This window comes from Moschus berezovskii, chromosome 21, assembly GCF_049115385.1.
Source record: "Moschus berezovskii isolate FMDL1 chromosome 21, NW_MosBer_1.0, whole genome shotgun sequence".
Lineage (NCBI taxonomy): Eukaryota > Metazoa > Chordata > Mammalia > Artiodactyla > Moschidae > Moschus > Moschus berezovskii.
In genome coordinates, this window is record NC_142480.1 from 46,697,993 (window position 1) to 46,715,788 (window position 17,796).

General features: G+C 43.5%; 1 protein-coding gene across 2 annotated transcripts; it reads left to right on the top strand.

Moving 5' to 3' along the window:
* Positions 1-757: 757 nt before the first annotated feature.
* Positions 758-12,262, top strand: C21H15orf40 (chromosome 21 C15orf40 homolog). 2 transcript variants are annotated; one of them, XM_088829599.1, is made up of 5 exons: positions 778-915; positions 1,324-1,478; positions 2,816-2,942; positions 5,246-5,373; positions 6,705-12,262. In XM_088829599.1, the coding sequence occupies exons 2-5, from the start codon at positions 1,428-1,430 to the stop codon at positions 6,798-6,800; spliced, it is 402 nt and encodes a 133-aa protein (XP_088685725.1). In that variant the 5' UTR covers positions 778-915; positions 1,324-1,427; the 3' UTR covers positions 6,801-12,262. The 2 variants fall into 2 exon arrangements, with proteins under 2 accessions (XP_055273875.2, XP_088685725.1); XM_055417900.2 differs by lacking the exon at positions 1,324-1,478 and having other exon boundaries at positions 758-915.
* The last annotated feature ends 5,534 nt before the right edge of the window (positions 12,263-17,796 follow it).

The following is a 17,796-nucleotide window of genomic DNA, read 5'->3' on the forward strand; positions in this document are numbered from 1 at the left end:
GACAAGTCTTTTCCCTTTCAAGTCCTATCTGCTCCAAACCCTTTCCTTTTTGCTTCCCTGTTCCAGTCATCGAGATTCAAAACCTGAAAACTGTCGCTTGACTAGACAATGCATCATTCCTAAGACAGCATGGTGCTATAGTATCCCAGCTCCAAAAGCTACACGGCTCGTTACTCTTGCCTAGTTTGTACACTTGAAAAATCCATTTTCCGTCTTCTCTGTTGGCAAAAGCTAAGACAATATTGAGTTTTTAAATTCAACTTTACTAAAACCTGAAAGAAATTAAAGAGAAAATAGGAACCAGTTTAAACATTTATAATGGGTTTTCTGCCATTTGGATCATAGACCACCCCCACTTTTTATTATTGTTATTATTATTATTTTAACCATTTGCAGTATCGCTTCATGGCTTCCCATGAAGTACAGTGGTAAATAATCTGCCTGCCAATACAGGAGACCCAAGAGTCGTGGGTTCGATTCCTGGGTGGGGAAGAACCCCTTGAAGATGAAATGGTAACCCACTCCATTCTTGCCTAGAAAACTGCGTGGACTGTGGAGCTTGGTGGGCTACAGTCCGTGGGGTCTCGGAAGAGTCGGACACGACTTAACGACTGAGCATGCATGCGGTAGTTCTTCAGGTCTTTTCAGGAAAAAGGAGTCTTCTTCCCGCCAGCCGGAAGGCGGCGCCCTTGTGCCCGAGCGGAGGCTCAGGCCAACGGGGCCGCTCCCCGCTGCTGCGTGCGCAGGCGCAGCGGGCTCTTCCGGCGCCAGGCCGCTCTCCGCGGCGCCTCCCTGGCCGGGATGCAGCTGTTAGGCTACGGGTTGAGGCTACTGGAAGCTGGGTCTGGTTCTCGGGCTGTCAGCCGGCTCCCTTTGGGCGCCGACATGCCTAAGAAAGCTGGTGCGACGAACAAGGCCAGTGGCAATTCCCGTGGCCGCGGGAGGGTGGGCCGCAGCAATGCTGGTTGAGGAGCGCGGGAGAGAAGCGGGACCCGCGGGTGGGTAGAAGCGCCGCTAACCGCTTGTTGTCTCCGAGTCCCAGGCCTCCTTCTCCCCACCCCACTCGGCTGCGCCGCCGCCCACCCGGGGAGGTCGAGCACCTGGGCCGGCGTCGCGCGTGCCTCTCCCCGAGCGGTGACTGCCGCCCCTCCGGCCTCACTCCCGCACTCCCAGGCTCGCGCTTCGTGTTCCGGCAGCGCGGTGTGGCCTGTACTTCCCTGGGAGGCTCTCGCCAGCGTTCAGCCCCTTTCCCTTCCTCGACTGTCTTCCCACCCCTCCGTCGGGAACCCACCACTTCCCATTTCCCTTCCGCTGTTTCTGCAGGCCCGACTCCGGTTGGTTCCTAAGACTCGGCTCTAAATTTGCTTCCTGCTGGGAGCTTCCCTGGCGCCCCGAGGCCGAACTGCCTCCTCCTTCGCTGCGCGGCGATGCCCCGTGGGTGTGTGGTTGGCGCTCCTAGCATCGTGTACCAGTCCACAGTACGGGCTCCCTGAGGGCAAGGGCCATGTGTCCTTATTCATCTTTACTCATCCTTTGCCTCTATACCCCACTGGTGCGCAGTCTATGTTTGTTGAGTGGAAAGTTCCTAGTACAGCTTCTGGCACATCAGTCAGTTCAGTCGCTCAGTCGTGTCCGACTCTCCGCGACCCCATGAATCACAGCACGCCAGGCCTCCCTGTCCATCACCAACTCCTGGAGTTCACTCAAACTCATGTCCACAGAGTCGGTGATGCCATCCAGCCATCTCATTCTCTGTCGTCCCCTTCTCCTCCCGCCCCCAACCTTTCCCAGCATCAGAGTCTTTTCCAGTGAGTCAACTCATCGCATGAGGTGGCCAAAGTATTGAAGTTTCAGCTTTAGCATCAGTCCTTCCAATGAACGCCCAGGATTGATCTCCTTTAGAATGGACTAGTTGGATTTCCTTGCAGTACAAGGGACTCTTAAGAGGCTTCTCCAGCACCGCAGTTCAAAAGCATCAATTCTTCGGCGATCAGCTTTCTTCACAGTCCAACTCTCACATCCATACATGACCACGGGAAAAACCATAGCCTTGACTAGACGGACCTTTGTTGGCAAAGTAATGTCTCTGCTTTTTAATATATTATCAAGGCTGGTCATAACTTTCCTTCCAAGGAGTAAGCGTCTTTTAATTTCATGGCTGCAGTCAGCATCCGCAGTGATTTTGGAGCCCAAAAAAATAATCAGCTTCCCGGGTGGCTCAGCGGCAACAAGTCCGCCTGCCAGTGCAGGAGACAGAGATCCGATCCCTGGGTCGGGAAGATCCCCTGGAGGAGGAAGTGGCAACCCACTCCAGTATTCTTGCCTGGGAAATCCTATGAACAGAGGAGCCTGGCGGGCTACAGTCCATGGGATCGGAAAGAGTCAGACACGACTTAGCGGCTAAATAACAATAAGTCCTTTAAATACCACTTTTGTTCCTCTTTTCTCCACTCCTCCCCCCATATAAACACTTCCAGCCGTGGTTGTTCACAAACGTTTAACTTGTGCTGATTGAAATACAAAAATAATGAATAGTCGCTCTCCCTGAGGAATGGGAAATGCAAAGGAACCGGCTCTAAGGTGTTACCAAGGGAGGAAAAAAACAGTGGGGTTGATGGGGAGGCTTTGTGGAAGAATTGATTTGAGCCGTTAAAGATGTTGGAAGACCATTCTAGATGACCAGAAATCCCTGGACATGACTAATCAGCCTAATTTGCCTTGGTTAAAGGTGAAAAGGAATCCTGGAAGGATCAAATGCGTGGGAAAGTATTTTGTAAACTGTGAAGCTGTAGTGTGGTTTTTCTTGTCGTTTTAGGGTAAAAGCCAGAGCAAGGAACCAGAGAGACCACTTCCTCCCTTAGGTCCTGTGACAGTTGATCCTAAAGGCGGTGTCAGCATAGCCATCCATGCCAAACCTGGTTCCAAACAAAATTCTGTGACAGGTATACTTGGACCCTGGGGTAGGGCTCTTGTATGAATCAGTTATCCCCTGCTCCATCCTTCTTTTGCCTTAGTTTGCTGAAAATTTATTCTGTATGGTCAAGTGTATTTTTCATGTCTGCGCTTAGAGGCTCCTCCATTTTTAAACTCTGAATTCTAATTTAAAGGTATAATCTAGTGCTTAAAACTGAATCCGTATATCATATTTAAAGCATACCAAGTTAGATGAAAAACCACTGAACACTGTCCTTTTTTGTATTTTATTAGCCAATATTGTGGTGATCAGTTCAAAATACAAATATTGAATCATTATGTTGTACACCTGTTCTATATCAATCATACCTCAATTTTAAAAAAGGTATTTTAGAAAGAACTTATACAGAAACATAAGTAGCCTAGATGATTCTTAGTTTGAGCTATTCCGAAAGTAGAAACGTTCAGAGAAAGATGTTTCGATTATTTTTTAATGATCATTGGTCCAAGGAGGGAGAGAACCTGATGATCAACACCTGTGTGAGCTTGTTTTCAGTCCAAGCTATACAAAATATTTCTGGGTCCAGTTCTTTCATCTGTCAGATGAGATAGTTGGCCCATTAGAAGCTTTTAAGCTATTCTCTGGACCCCTAAAGTTGCCTCAGGGTTCTCTGTGGTGGGCACAGGTGAGGTAAGCAGATAGGACTCCTGAGGAACTATTGATATTTGCTTCAAATGTTGGAATTTCAGGGGAAATTGGGTGGAGGTGGGGGATTCTGAGTGGGGAAAAAAGTTTGAAAAGCATTGATCTGAGTATTCTTGATGGTCTTTGTCACCCACTAAAGCTCTGTATTCCAGTTTTTAAAATATTTTGAAAACAAGAGCTCAGAATTGGGGTGCTGGGCCTGGTTTGTGCTGATGGCCATGTTAGCATAGTTGTGTGTTGGCTGTCCCCTCCTTAGCCAGCATTTTCTAAGTAGTCGCTGTGGACACTCTCTCTACACACTGTTGGAATACCATGTTTCATCAGATATTATTGGCTATCAACTGTAAGGTACACACAGTACTTTATGTACCAGAAAGATAGACAAAATCCACATCAACTAAACGTTTTCTTTCTCATCTATTACAAGATACACCTGGATTTCAAAGATACTAAAATGTGAAAAACTGCATCATAAAATCAGTGACAGGATAGGAGAAGGGTTGTTCTACTGTCTCATTCCTGTGGACTGTGGCCATGTTTACACAGGCGAGATGAATGAGTGTGGAAATGCCCAGGTAACCCCAAATGTAGGACCAGCTCAAGTTCATTTGCAAACTGCTTTGAATGTACTCCTCTCAGAAATGACATGGAGGACTGCAGGCAGGTTGCTCTTTATTTTTTTTTAGTTCTGTTTATTGCTACCAGCCATCTCCCTCCAACCCCTCATGCATGCGTGCTCTGGTCATGTGACACCATGGACTGCAGCCCACCAGGCTCTTCTGTCCGTGAAATTTTCCAGGCAAGAATACTGGAGTGGGTTGCCATTTCCTTCTCCCAGGTTGCTCTTTATTGTAGAAGAGCAATAAAGGCTCTAAAGAGCAATAAATAAAGAGCAATGAAGGTGGTATTGATGAGGAAGCCTGAACCACTTCTGAAAGCAGTGCTCATTGTCCCTGGATTTCAAAGCATGAATTCAAATTTATTTTTGAATCACAACATAACTTCCTAGCCATGTGACCCTGAACACGTTACTTTTTGGTTCCAGTTTCCTCATTTGTAAAATGGAGAGGATAAACTATAGAAATAAAGCTATTATTTGTAAAGCCCTTAAAATATGTTTGTGTGCCCTTAAACTTGGTGTAAGTGCTATGTAGCTGTTAACTAAATAAATACATTTTAAAAACATCAGAGAGGCATTTCACTGAGATGAACCTAATGCAGTGCTCCCACTTCCCTGATGAGGAAACTCTGAACAGCCCTGTACGATCTGTGAGCTACCTCGTTCACTCACTTCTCAGTGACTGCTGGGCAAAAGCCCAGCTCCCCTGACTCCCTTCCTGGGGCTCTTCCTATCAGACCAGGCGCAGTTTCCAGCTCCTAATTCCAGATTATTGCCCAGGACTCTGTGGGCCCGCCTTGGTCAGCAGGCAAAAACCAATTTTCTTCTCTGGATTTCTATAATGGTAGTGGGATGTTTATGTTTCCTTAACTGTGATGAGCTTCGTCATTCTTCATTCAGCAGTTATTCACTGAATACCTACTACATGCCAGACAAATGCAAACGCTTTTACAAAATATCCCCACTTCATGAAAAAGGAACTTTATGAGGATCTGTTCTCATTCCAGATGTGACAACCGAGGCTGTGAGTGTAGCCATTGCAGCGCCTCCGACGGAGGGAGAGGCTAACGCGGAGCTGTGTCGCTATCTTTCCAAAGTCTTAGAACTCAGGAAGAGTGATGTGGTTTTGGAAAAGGTAGGCCTCTCTTTCTCTCTCTCAGCATCTTTGAGTACTACATCAGTCGTTACTTTTAAAACACCAGTTTTTTTCTTTTCAAAATCATTGAAAAACCAGTTGTTTTTAACTCTCGTATGCATTTAATCACCAAAAGTCTATAATTCTTCCTAGTCCCCTTCCTCCCAAATGCCTTAGTCCTTCTGAATTCATGCCTGTACCTGCTCTGTCAGATTAAACTTGCTTGTCTCTTCCCTCAACTCATCACCTTAGTAGAAACATCTAAAATGGTTCCTGTTGTTTGTAATCTCCGTTAGTGAGTCCATCAAGCACATCTGGTCCAGCCTGTCCTCGCTCACTGGGAGACGCTCATTAAAGAGATGGCTCCTATGAAGTCATTACTACTTTGCCCTAGAAGGGTCTGCACTAGAGGTGGTGATCAAAATCACCTGGGAATGATTTCTAAAACACGGGTTCCTGGCATTACCCCAGACTTACTCAAATAGAATCTGCAGGAGTAAGACCCAACCAATCTTATATTTCTTACAACTCTGCTTGTTTTCCAGTGCTATGTTCTGTAGCTCCCATCCAGGATCCAGTGGGCACTGACTCATTGATTAGTAGGCTGCCCCTAAGCACATGACTGAGCGACTGAACTGAAGCATCCATATGATCAGGCCATACCCCTCCATATCTCCTGCACAGCAGCTCATTTCTGATTTTTTGCCAGCACGCATGCTCTGACATCTGCCTAAAAGCCCTCCCCATGCTTCCATCTGTGCAGCTTCTACCCATCTAGATAAATACCTGATAAAAATTTACTTTCTTCAAAGGATGTTTCTAAACAAATCTTTCTTATAGTTCTCTTAATCAGTTGTGGGATCATAGCACTTGGATATGTGGTCAGTTTTTGTTTGGAATTTTTCAGAAATGTGTAACAGTATAGAGAATAGCAGCCCTATATTTAGAGTTATTTTTAATCAAAGTTTATATTAAATTGCAATATTTGTTCTGGTAATTTAAACAGAAGTATTACTTGAAAACAGAATATTGTACATCCAGATTCCATACTCATTTTGAAAATGCCTAATTTTTAGCACTACAGAAATTGATGTATGAAGGTAAAACCTCTGGGGAATTGTAAAAAAAGAAAGTACTGAACCGGAATCTGTCTTTGGATGGACCAGAAATAGCTAGGAGAAAGCAGCACTAAGCTACCAGGAAAACTAGCCCACCTGTGACAGCCCCACAAGGACATGGTGGTGTATCCTCAGCAGTTGAAGTCTGCTGTCACTAATAGCATTAGAAAGTCTAGTGTGTTGTCCTGACACTGATTTTTCCTTTTGGTTCAGGGTGGTAAATCTCGTGAAAAAGTGGTGAAGCTTTTGACTTCCACACCTCCGGAAGAGATCTTGGAGAAATTGAAAAAGCAAGTTGAAAAGAAATAAAAGCAAGAAACGAAAAGTACGTCCTTGAGAAACTTTTTTTATTGCTAATGATGGAGAGACTGTTAAAATACACTTAAATACACAGAATGTGTAGATATAGTTAATAAGAACAGGACTCAAAAAAGAAGTATGAAGATTAAAAGTACTGGACATGGAACTTAGGTTCTCAAATCCCTGATCCCAAACAGCTCAGGACATGTTACTCTGTTTTCACAGAATTACAGAGTACAGAGCTAGAAAGGATATTTAGGATGACCTGATTCAGCCCCTTTCATTTTGTGATGAGGCTTCTGACTTCAGAAGTTGAGAGTATTCAGGATCACTTGGTGCAAGATGGCAACTAGAACTTAGATTCTTTGGCTTCTAGCTGAATGCAATTTATACTGGTTGTAAATTAAAATGGTAATATTTCCACAACAATTACTGGAATTCTGGGGACTGCCTTCTAAGCCAGTTTAAAAGTGACAGAGGAAACCTGTTGCACTGCTTCATAGTGTCACTTTATATTTTAAAATGCTTATGTAAATAGCTTCCCTGGTATCTTACCTGGTAAAGAATCCACCTACAATGCAGAAGACCTTGGTTCAATTCCTGGGTCAGGCAAATCCACTGGAGAAGGGATAGGCTACCCACTCCAGTATTCTTGGGCTTTCCTGGTGGCTCAGCTGGTAAAGAATCTGCCTGCAATGCAGGAGACCTGGGTTGGATCCCTGGGTTGGGAAGATACCTGGAGACGGGAATAGCTACCTACTCCAGTATTCTGGCCTAGAGAATTCCATGGATTGTGTAGTCCATGGGGTCACAAAGAGTCAAACACGATTGAGAGACTTTCACTTTTATGTAAATGCAACATTTTTTTGTCTTTTATAATTCTGTTGAGCATTTTGTTAGAACAATCAAGACTTGCAATTTAGAGAGTTCCCTGGCAGTCCAGTGGTTAGGACTCAGCACTTTCACTGCCACAGCCCAGGCTCAATCCCTGGTCAGGAAACTCAGATCTCATGAGCGGAACAGTACCAAGCAAAAAAAAAGAAAGATTTGTAATTTCATGTTAATTTTCCTCTTGGATGATAACTCCAGTTATCAAATCTGTTGTCCTTATGAATCTCCTAAGATCTTCAAAAGAAGACAGAAGATCTGGAAACTGTTTTCAATACTTGTGAAAGCCTGTCCTGTCAGAAGTCATATCTATATTGAGGCTTCAAAAACATAATAAATATCTTGTTTTTAAATGTTCAGTACCAACTATAGTAATTAAGGTAATCTAAATAATTACTAACTTTGCTGATGGAAGAGTTGATTTGCAGTTGTATGCTTTGTCTAATAAGTACATGAGAAAAATCTGATAGACAAGTTTTTAAAAATATAAAATCCATTAAAAGGACCAATAATAAAAATGATGGATGGTAAAAGAACTGGGAGCCGCTCATCCAGTACAACTTATTTTGTTGAGAGGAACCAAGGACAATCAGGGAGGTGGCTCATCCGAAATCAGAGTAAAGGGCAGAACACAGGTTGCACTCAGCTGCCTTCTCTTATGCCATCTGCCCTCAGATATGCTCTGCTTTACGTGGTCTTGGCTTCAGAATCCTTTCTCTTCTTTTTCAACACTATTCTGGTGTATGCGCTACAGGCATTTTTTTACTTGTGGTCTTTAAATGAATCCTTGTTTGTTAGGATGCTTTCCCTAATAAGTAACAGAAACCTAACTCATCTAGCTTAAGCAGTGAAGGGATTTATTAGCTCACATACCTGAAAAGTCTCAGAGGCAGGGTTTACTTGGGGGTTGGTTTGACTCATCAGCAGCTCAGTGATGTCATAAAGGACCCACCTACTTTCCTTCCTGACTTACTTCAGCAGTGCCAGCTTTACCCTCAGGCCCACTTCCTTCTTGGAGGCAAAAAGGCAGCAGTTTCGGGCTTCTCATCCACCTATCACCCCCTCCAGTAGGAAAAAGGGCCTCTCATAAGAGCTTTGGTATTTCTTTTCCAAAAGCTCTCCATCAGATTTTCCTCGTATCTCAACCCAGATCAAGTCACAGGAAGTTTCTCAACCAGCCCCTATTGTCAGGGAATGCTAGATTGTAACACAAGGTGCCTAAACCAGTGACTAATGAGGAGAGTTACTCTCACTGTTTTGCACTCATCAAGGTCCATCCTAGAACTGGAGTTGGGCTCAGCCTAAACAGAAACAGGAGAGAGCGAGAGAGGGAAGTACTTGCATACACATTAGGAAAAGTCACAGCAATAGGAGTCTGGATAGGAGTAACAGATATCCACCACAATCATCTATTTACATAGCCATATTTTAACATAGGAATGTTTTTGCCTAGTCACTTTTTTTTGAGAAACGCACAATATCTTTTGAAAAAAGAACATTCAGTCATCAAAAGTGGTTGCCAGCGGTAGGAACTGGTTCAGGTGCTGTGTTAGGGGACATGATTTCCCTTTCTTCCTCAGCGAACAAGGTTGCCTTTAGCAGTCTGTGCTCTCCTGTCCTGCACAGGGCTGTTCCCCATTAATAACAATCACAGCTAAGTCCTGGACACCTTGACCTGATGTGAAAGTGTAGTTAATGCAGCTTTCTTCAGCTGGGCCCTGTTCTTCCTCCAAGAACATTAAGACAGGCCCAGTGACCTGGGACAAGGATACAAAACCCCCAACCCCTATAACATGTGTCAGATAATATGATTATAGCTCTGCCTTCCCCCCATTAAATTTAAGTTAACTGGTGTGTTTCTTGTCCTATCTGTTGTCCTGAGGGTGCAGCCTTTCAGGCAGCCCATGAACAAGGTCTGAAAGATACTTATCCAACTCTGGTGATAATATCATGGTGGTGGTCTAGCAGTGCATATGTAATCTATCATCCCCACTTTAATACATAATTACTCTTGCAATAATGATTTAATTAAGAATAGTAAATTAGTAACTTGGGTGCCTGCTGTTTGCCAGACACTGCTAGGTGCTTTGTCTACACTGACCAAATTGGAGGCAGAAACAGGGAGCTTGAACTCCCGATGGCCATGAGCTCCTCCTCACTAGTTTGCCAGCTGGGGGATGGAGAGAACCAGAGCACGCGGGTGGCACCTTTACAGTGCTTAAAATTCCAAAGAGCTAAAGACCCACTAAAGACCCTTTTGATGGAAAGTGAAAGAGGAGAGTGAAAAAGTTGGCTTAAAGCTCAACATTCAGAAAACTAAGATCACAGCATCCGGTCCCATCACTTCATGGCAAATAGATGGAGAAACAGTGGCTAACTTTATTTTTGGGGGGGCTCCAAAATCACTGCATATGGTGATTTCAGCCATGAAATTAAAGGACACTTACTCCTTGGAAGGAAAGTTATGACCAACCTAGACAGCATATTTAAAAGCAGAGACATTACTTTGTCAACAAAGGTCTGTCTAGGCAAGGCTATGATTTTTCCAGTGGTCATGTATGGATGTGACAGTTGAACTATAAAGAGGGCTGAGTGCCGAAGAATTGATGCTTTTGAACTGTGGTGCTGGAGAAGACTCTTGAGAGTCCCTTGGACTATGAGGAGATCCAACCAGTCCATCCTAAGGGAAATCGGTCCTGGGTGTTCATTGGAAGGACTGATGTTAAAGCTGAAACTCCAGTATTTTGGCCACCTGACGCGAAGAGCTGACTCATTTGAAAAGACCCTGATATTGGGAGATTGAGGGCAGGAGGAGAAGGGGACGACAGAGGATGAGATGGTTGGATGGCATCACCGACTCAATGGACATGAGTTTAGGTAAACTCCAGGAGTTGATGACAGGGAGGCCTGATGTGCTGCAGTTCATGGGGTCGCAGAGTCGGACACGACTGAGCAACTGAACTGAAACTCACTTTAGGAGGCAGTACTTTTCTGGGCTTCAGGCTGCCAGCATCCCCCTCTTATAGATTGTGGACATTCAGTTAGGCAGTTCCTTAACCATCAGGTAGAATAGAAATGTGGGCCCCCATCATGGGCCCCACTTCAGATTTTCTTAATGCCTGTGACTAAAGACAAAGTTTATAAGGCTAGATTTTCAGTTTACATCCAAGAGGTGGCGCCATAATGCAACAGCGGAAACCCACACACAGTTTAAAGACGGGAACGGACTCTCAATTCCTTCTGAAATGAGTACTCTTAGGAATCCCTTTCTGTTGTGCCTGAGTACCAGTATCAGAATCTCTGGTCCTTCTTGTCTGGTCTCCTCAGAGACATTCCTTAGACTTAATCCCCTCACATTCTAGGTTTAGCACAGACCAGAGTGTGTCATTGACCAGGGCTGGCTGAGTACTCAAGCGTATGGATCAGCACTTTGGTGGAGCCAGCAAGGTCCCAAGTACCTCCCTTAACTTTGCAGCTTTCAGATATCCCATCTAGTCACTGTCTTTGAAAACAGAATTGGGCTGGACAACTGACAAGGAATTAAAAGGATGCCAGTTTATTAACTGGAGTGAAGAACACACCTGCCAAATAGACTGTGTAGTGGGATCCTCTAGTGAGTAGCTTCTGTCCCTCTGGGAAATCTCTTCAGAACCTTAGGTTTTCCCAGACATACCTGAGGAATTGGAGCACCGTGGAGAATAAGGGATCAAGTCAAGCCCACAGAACCCCAAGCGTTTAGTCCGATTCTAGAACTGTGATGGCCAGGACAGTTGCTGCTGGTCACATGTGGGTCCTTAGCACCTGAAATGTGGGTAATCAAATCTAAAAAACACAGAAATAAAGGTCCTATTGAAAACAGCACAACAGAGAAGAGGCTGAAAATATGGAGTTTAGAGGGCAGGATAAAAGTGAGCAAAGGAAAATGACAGATCCAGAAGTCAGACACAGGAAAACCAACACATAGCAGCAGAAGAGAACCAAAGAAACGGAACAAAGATTTGAAGATATAATCAAAATACTGGAGAAATAAGATAATTTTACAGAATGAAGGTGTCCCAGGTAAAATACTGACAGTGATCAGCAGTGAAACAACCCAGTAAAGTTCTCTGAAGGTACAAAAGCCTTGGCCATCTAGATAAAAAGTTGAAGTCACAGGGAGGAAGAGAGAAAACACACCTGCAAACTCACATGTTGCTGATGAGAATGTAAATTGCTACAGTTCTTTAGGAAATGTGGCATTTATTAAAATGAAATAATACAGGTTTTTTAACCCAACAGTTCTACTTTTGAGACCACCCCAACAGAACACACAAAAGCAAGGTGGCATAGTTAGTTGAGGCAAAAAAGGAAACCGAAGTGTCTACCTATAGGAGAATGGTCATATAATCAATGGTATAGCCATATCATACCATGTCATATTATTAAAATTAAGTCGTTAATTTTTAATCTATGGCTACTTACCTGGTGTGATGGCTGTTATAATCTGTTGTATGAATAAAGAATAATACATGTGTGGATTAATATATATATATATATGTAACCTGTTTAATAAAGGAAAAACACATATACCAAATTTATATAAATTTGTGTTGGCCTGGTAAAAGAGACAGAAGCATTTACAACAGGGCAGAATCACTGGTTAGGTGCAGATTATTCATTTGTCTAGTTTTACTTTTTACAGTATTATTTTGTATACACACAAAACACATTAGTGAAGGAAACTTTAAAAAGAGAAACACACAAACACAAAAAAAGCTCTGGATTTTAGCAGAGCAGTTTTATTTACCTCTTTCAAAGAGGCTGGAGATCCTTTAGTGAGTTAAAAGCACTGGCAGTATAAAAAAACCATGAGATCATCATCACATCGTCCCCTGAAGGCATCTCAGGAGAAGTCACTGAAACCCAGAGAAAACCTAACTGGTAATTAATACATGGGGCTCTCCATACCCCCTGGGGCCAGGACTGAAAACAACTGAATTAGCCTGTAAGTACACAGAGACACTGGAGATCTGTGAGGTGCACTTTTTGTACTCACGTCGGCCCAGAGGTACCCACTCTACTTCTGGAGGCACAAACCTGATGCTGACTGGGCACTGAGTCTGTGCCCCACCCACTGATGTTTACTTTGCACAAATGCTTTCACTTAATCCTTCGAGGGGGCGGTCAAATCACTTATGAGCAATTTTGATGAGGAACAACTTGTCCTCATTAACCTCCTCCCATGCCATCCCATAATCTTAAAATCTAAGGGGTGTTATCCACAGCTCATCCCATTTTCCAACCTGACAGCACTGTTAACAAACTACTCAGATAAGCATGTGTCTCTGGCACTTGCAGTCCTCAGCAGTGTTACCAGCTGCTGAGGTCACTTCCTCTTCAACCCTGGTATATTCTCTACAGCAGTCCAACTGAGACCCATGCAGCCAGCATGGCCCTCTCCCACCATCTCCACAGCTCATGGGATCTCTGCTACCATCCCTATTTTCCCCAAGAGCTGGTCCCAGTAAAGGTGTCAGACTAGAAGGCTACCTTACAGCTGAATGGTATAGTCTACCACTTGAATCTAGTTGCTGCTGCTAAGTCGCTTCAGTCATGTCCAACTTTGTGCAACCCCATAGACAGCAGCCCACCAGGCTCCCCCATCCCTAGGATTCTCCAGGCAAGAACAGGCCCCAAAATAATTTGATGTAGCAAGACCCAGGAAAATATGTTTAGCTATTATAGCATGTCAAACTGAATAGGTCTGAATTCTTAAGTATTAATCTAAAAATTAACATCATTTATACAGATGTCAAGAATATTTACTGCTGTTGGTCTTAATTCATTCTAAGTTCAAAACTGGAAAATTTTAAAAGCATATCTAAGTTTATAAATCTAAACAGAGGAAACATTCTCTGAGTGACCTGTATAATTAGATTTTTCACACAATTAACCAAAGCCTACTCACTGGAAAAGATTCTGATGCTGGGAAGGATTAGGGGCAGGAGGAGAAGGGGACGACAGAGAATGAGATGGCTGGGTGGCATCACCAACTCGATGGACATGAGTTTGAGTGAACTCCGGGAGTTGGTGATGGACAGGGAGGCCTGGTGTGCTGTGATTCATGAGGTTGCAAAGAGTTGGACACGATTGAGCAACTGAACTGAACTGAACTGAATGTATTTCAAAGTTCCCATTTATATCAAATATAATATGTATTTGATATGTGTTTTATTGGGCTCCAAAATCATGGCAGATGGTGAATGCAGCCATGAAATTAAAAGATGCTTGCTCCTTGGGAGAAAAGCTATGACAAACCTAGAGAGCGTATTAAAAAGCAGAAACATTACTTTGCAGACAAAGGTCCGTCTTGTCAAAGCTCTGGTTTTTCCAGTAGTCATGTATGGATGTGAGAGTTGGACCATAAAGAAAGCTGAGTGCTGAAGAATTGATGCTTTTGAACTATTGTGCTAGAGAAGACTCTTGACAGTCCCTTCGACTGCAAGGAGATCAAACCAGTCAATCCTAAAGGAAATCAGTCCTGAATATTCATTAGAAGGACTGATGCTGAAGCCCCAATACTTTGGCCACCTGATGCAAAGAACTGACTCCTTAGAAAAGACCCTGATGCTGGGAAAGATTAAAGGCAGGAAGAGAAGGGGGCAATAGAGGATGAGATGGTTGGATGGCATCACCAACTTGATGGACATGAGTTTGAGCAAGCTCCGGGAGTGGCTGATAGGGAAGCCTGGCGTGCAGCAGTCCATGGGGTTACAGAGTCAGATACGACTGAGTGACTGAATTGATACCAAATAAGCTTCTTTGGTTAAAGAAAAAACTCAAAATTTTCAGTGAATTTATACATATATATATATATATAAAATACATCAATTTATCTAATACTACCAGAGTCAGTGCTTTCACAGAGCATTTACAGCTAACTGAAGTTCTCTAGCAAGCCACTTCAAACGGGGAATATTTATTTCCTAAAAAAGAACAAAAATTCTTTCACTATAAACGGTAGTGCTAATTAAAAGAAGTCAAAGGTCCAGAGCATAGACTTCCATACGTAGCGAAATCTGTATTTGAGTTGACTGAATCAAACAGAATACAAAGTCTAGGGAAATTTTTAAGGTGTTAAAAAACTATTTAGAAACAAAGTGTAGTGCTTTCAATAGAGTTCAAAATCAGTGATATCAGTAATCCTCAGGGTAAAAGATCATTTCCTTCCTTTTTGGGATTCTAAACTGACATTTCATTACCCTAAAGTTTTATATTTCCTTTAGGGGAATAAAACATAAAGGGAACATTACATCCTTGTCTGTTGGGCATTATGTTATAAGCAATGCAGCTTTGGAAACCAAAACTATGCTGGGAATCTTACTGGCTTTTTCCTATATGGTTTCAAGAACCTAAAAACTATTCTTAGAGCAGTAACCCAAGGTTATTATACTCTGTGCTGTGCTTAGTTGCTCAGTCGTGTCTGACTCTTTGTGACCCCATGGACTGTAGCCTGCCAGGCTTCTCTGTCCATGGGATTTCCTAGGCAAGAATACTGGAATGGGTTGCCATTTCCTCCTTCAGGGCAAATCCTTCTAGCACTCAAGAAAAATAAATATTTTTTTTTCCTGTCTTAAATCTCTAGTAAACTGATCTCAAAAGGATATTAATTTGACATGTTCCATAATCAACATTGTAAAGCCAGTGTCAATTTCCAAACAGCAAATGCCAGTAAACTTTGGTTCAACTTTGATATAAACTTACTTTCTTCTTTTTGGCCACACCACGGGATCTCAGTTCCCCAACCAGGGACTGCACCCAAGCCATTTACTTACTTTGGCCACCTCATGCAAAGGGTTGACTCACTGGAAGAGACTCTGATGCTGGGAGGGATTGGGGGCAGGAGAAGGGGACGACAAAGAATGAGATGGCTGGATCTCATCACCGACTCGATGGACATGAGTTTTGAGTGAACTCTGGGAGTTGGTGATGGACAGGGAGGCCTGGTGTGCTGTGTGGGGTTGCAAAGAGTCGGACATGACTGAGTGACTGAACTGAACCACTGGACTGCCAGGGAATTCCTCTCTGTCTTCCATATTTGAAGCGTTTGTTATTTTCTGAAGGATACAATGTTTTGTTCTTCTGCTAATCTGTATAATAATACATCTAAGGAAACAATCACACATCTTTAGTTCTCAATCGGCCTACCTCATTTGGGATTCCCTCGTAGTTTAGTTAGTAAAGAATCCACCTGTAATGCAGGAGGCCTGAGTTCAATTCCTGGGTGGGAAACAACCCCTGGAGAAGGAAATGGCAACATACTCCAGTATTCTTGCCTGGAGAATCCCATGAACAGAGAAGCCTGGTGGGCTACAGTCCACAGGGTTGCAAGTCGGATAGGATTTAGCGACTAAACCACTACCACATCCTTTATATCAACACTATGCTTTACAGTTTATCAAATCCTTCCCTCTCACTGATTAAACAAATATTTATGCAGCACCAATTATATACAACTGAGGTGTTGGAGAAGACTCTTGAGAATCCCTTGTACTGCAAGGAGATCCAACCAGTCCATTCTAAAGGAGATCAATCCTGGGTGTTCATTGGAAGAACTGATGCTAAAGCTGAAACTGCAATACTTTGGCCACCTCATGTGACGAGTTGACTCACTGGAAAAGACTCTGATGCTGGGAGGGATTGGGGGCAGGAGGAGAAGGGGGACGACAGAGAATGAGATGGCTGGATGGCATCACCGACTCTGTGGACATGAGTTTGAGTGAACTCCAGGAGTTGGTGATGGACAGGGAGGCCTGGCGTGCTGTGATTCATGGGGTCGCGGAGAGTCAGACACGACTGAGCGACTGAACTGAACTGAACTGAGGTTTTAATGGTCACAGGCTTTCATTTCTATTCTCAAGCTCTTATGTCTGGTCACTTGTTTTTATGATAACCCTGTGAGAGCAACAAGGGTATCACCTTGTTACCCCCATTTTTGCAGGTGAACAAATAAGCTCAAAGTTTAAGTGCTTACTTTTCTCAAGGTCAGATACCTTGTAAGACAAACTTGGAGCCAAGATTCCTTATGCTTAGTCTATATGCTATTACAAGAGACTACCTATTTGAGATGAATTTCACTTGACACTTTTCTTCTCCACTTTTCAATGATCCTTAAGTTGCTTTGATGTTCTTTTCTGTCTCTCCCACAAGCAGGAACCATCTTTTATTTCTTCCTGATTTTAAATACACAGGGAGCAGTCTGATGTAACTGCTATTTACAAAAAAAAAAAAACCACCACCATATAAATTACCCATGCTGAATGCAGAAATAACCCATGTTAAAAGGAGAACTCATAATATTTCCAAGAAGAGTTGATATTCAGGCCATATATGCCCTATTGTATCAGTGTGAAAATATTTAAGTACTGTTGGAAAACACTTTTCTTCCGAGCTTTCTGAGTCATCCTCCCTGGTCCCTTGGATCCAGAGATCTAACTAGTGTCAATAGCTGGCACAGCAGACAGCCTCCATGACCCTGCTCCAGAGGTGTGGCCCAACAGGTCAGTGGCTATGCTTTATCAGTTGACAGGTATTTTTAATAGCCCATCTGCTTTTGGGGTTCCCTGGTGGCTCAGATGGTAAAGAATCTGCCTGCAACGTGGGAGACCCAGGTTTGATCCCTGGGTCAGGAAGATCCGCTGGAGAAGGGAATGGCTACCCACGCCAGGATTCTTGCCTGGAGAATTTCATGGATGGAGGCGGCTGGTGGATTGTGACCCATGGGGTCACAAAGAGTTGGACACAACTGAGTGACTAACACTTTCATACCTGCTTTCAAAGGATCTTGGGATATAGCCAAGCCATTCTTAACTCTCTGGGCTAAGTACTCTGTAGTATAAAGACCTATCTTAGTATACCAGCACTGGCTTGTTTCCTACTGATGTAATTAAGAGGGGTACAGGGAAAACCTTTATCTTATTGTTAACGTTTTATTTACAGCTGAGTGTACTTGGAGAAGGAAATGGCAACCCACTCCAGTGTTCTCGCCTGGAGAATCCCAGGGACGGTGGAGCCTGGTCGGCTGCCATCTATGGGGTTGCACGGAGTCGGACACGACTGAAGCGACTTAGCAGCAGCA

Excerpts from the sequence above, each read along its gene's own strand:
- C21H15orf40 (XM_055417900.2), top strand. The coding sequence starts at position 802 with ATGCAGCTGTTAGGCTACGGGTTGAGGCTACTGGAAGCTGGGTCTGGT. Across the intron at positions 916-2,815 it reads AAGCTGGTGCGACGAACAAG|GGTAAAAGCCAGAGCAAGGA; the intron begins GCCAGTGGCAAT and ends TTGTCGTTTTAG. Across the intron at positions 5,374-6,704 it reads GTGATGTGGTTTTGGAAAAG|GGTGGTAAATCTCGTGAAAA; the intron begins GTAGGCCTCTCT and ends CTTTTGGTTCAG.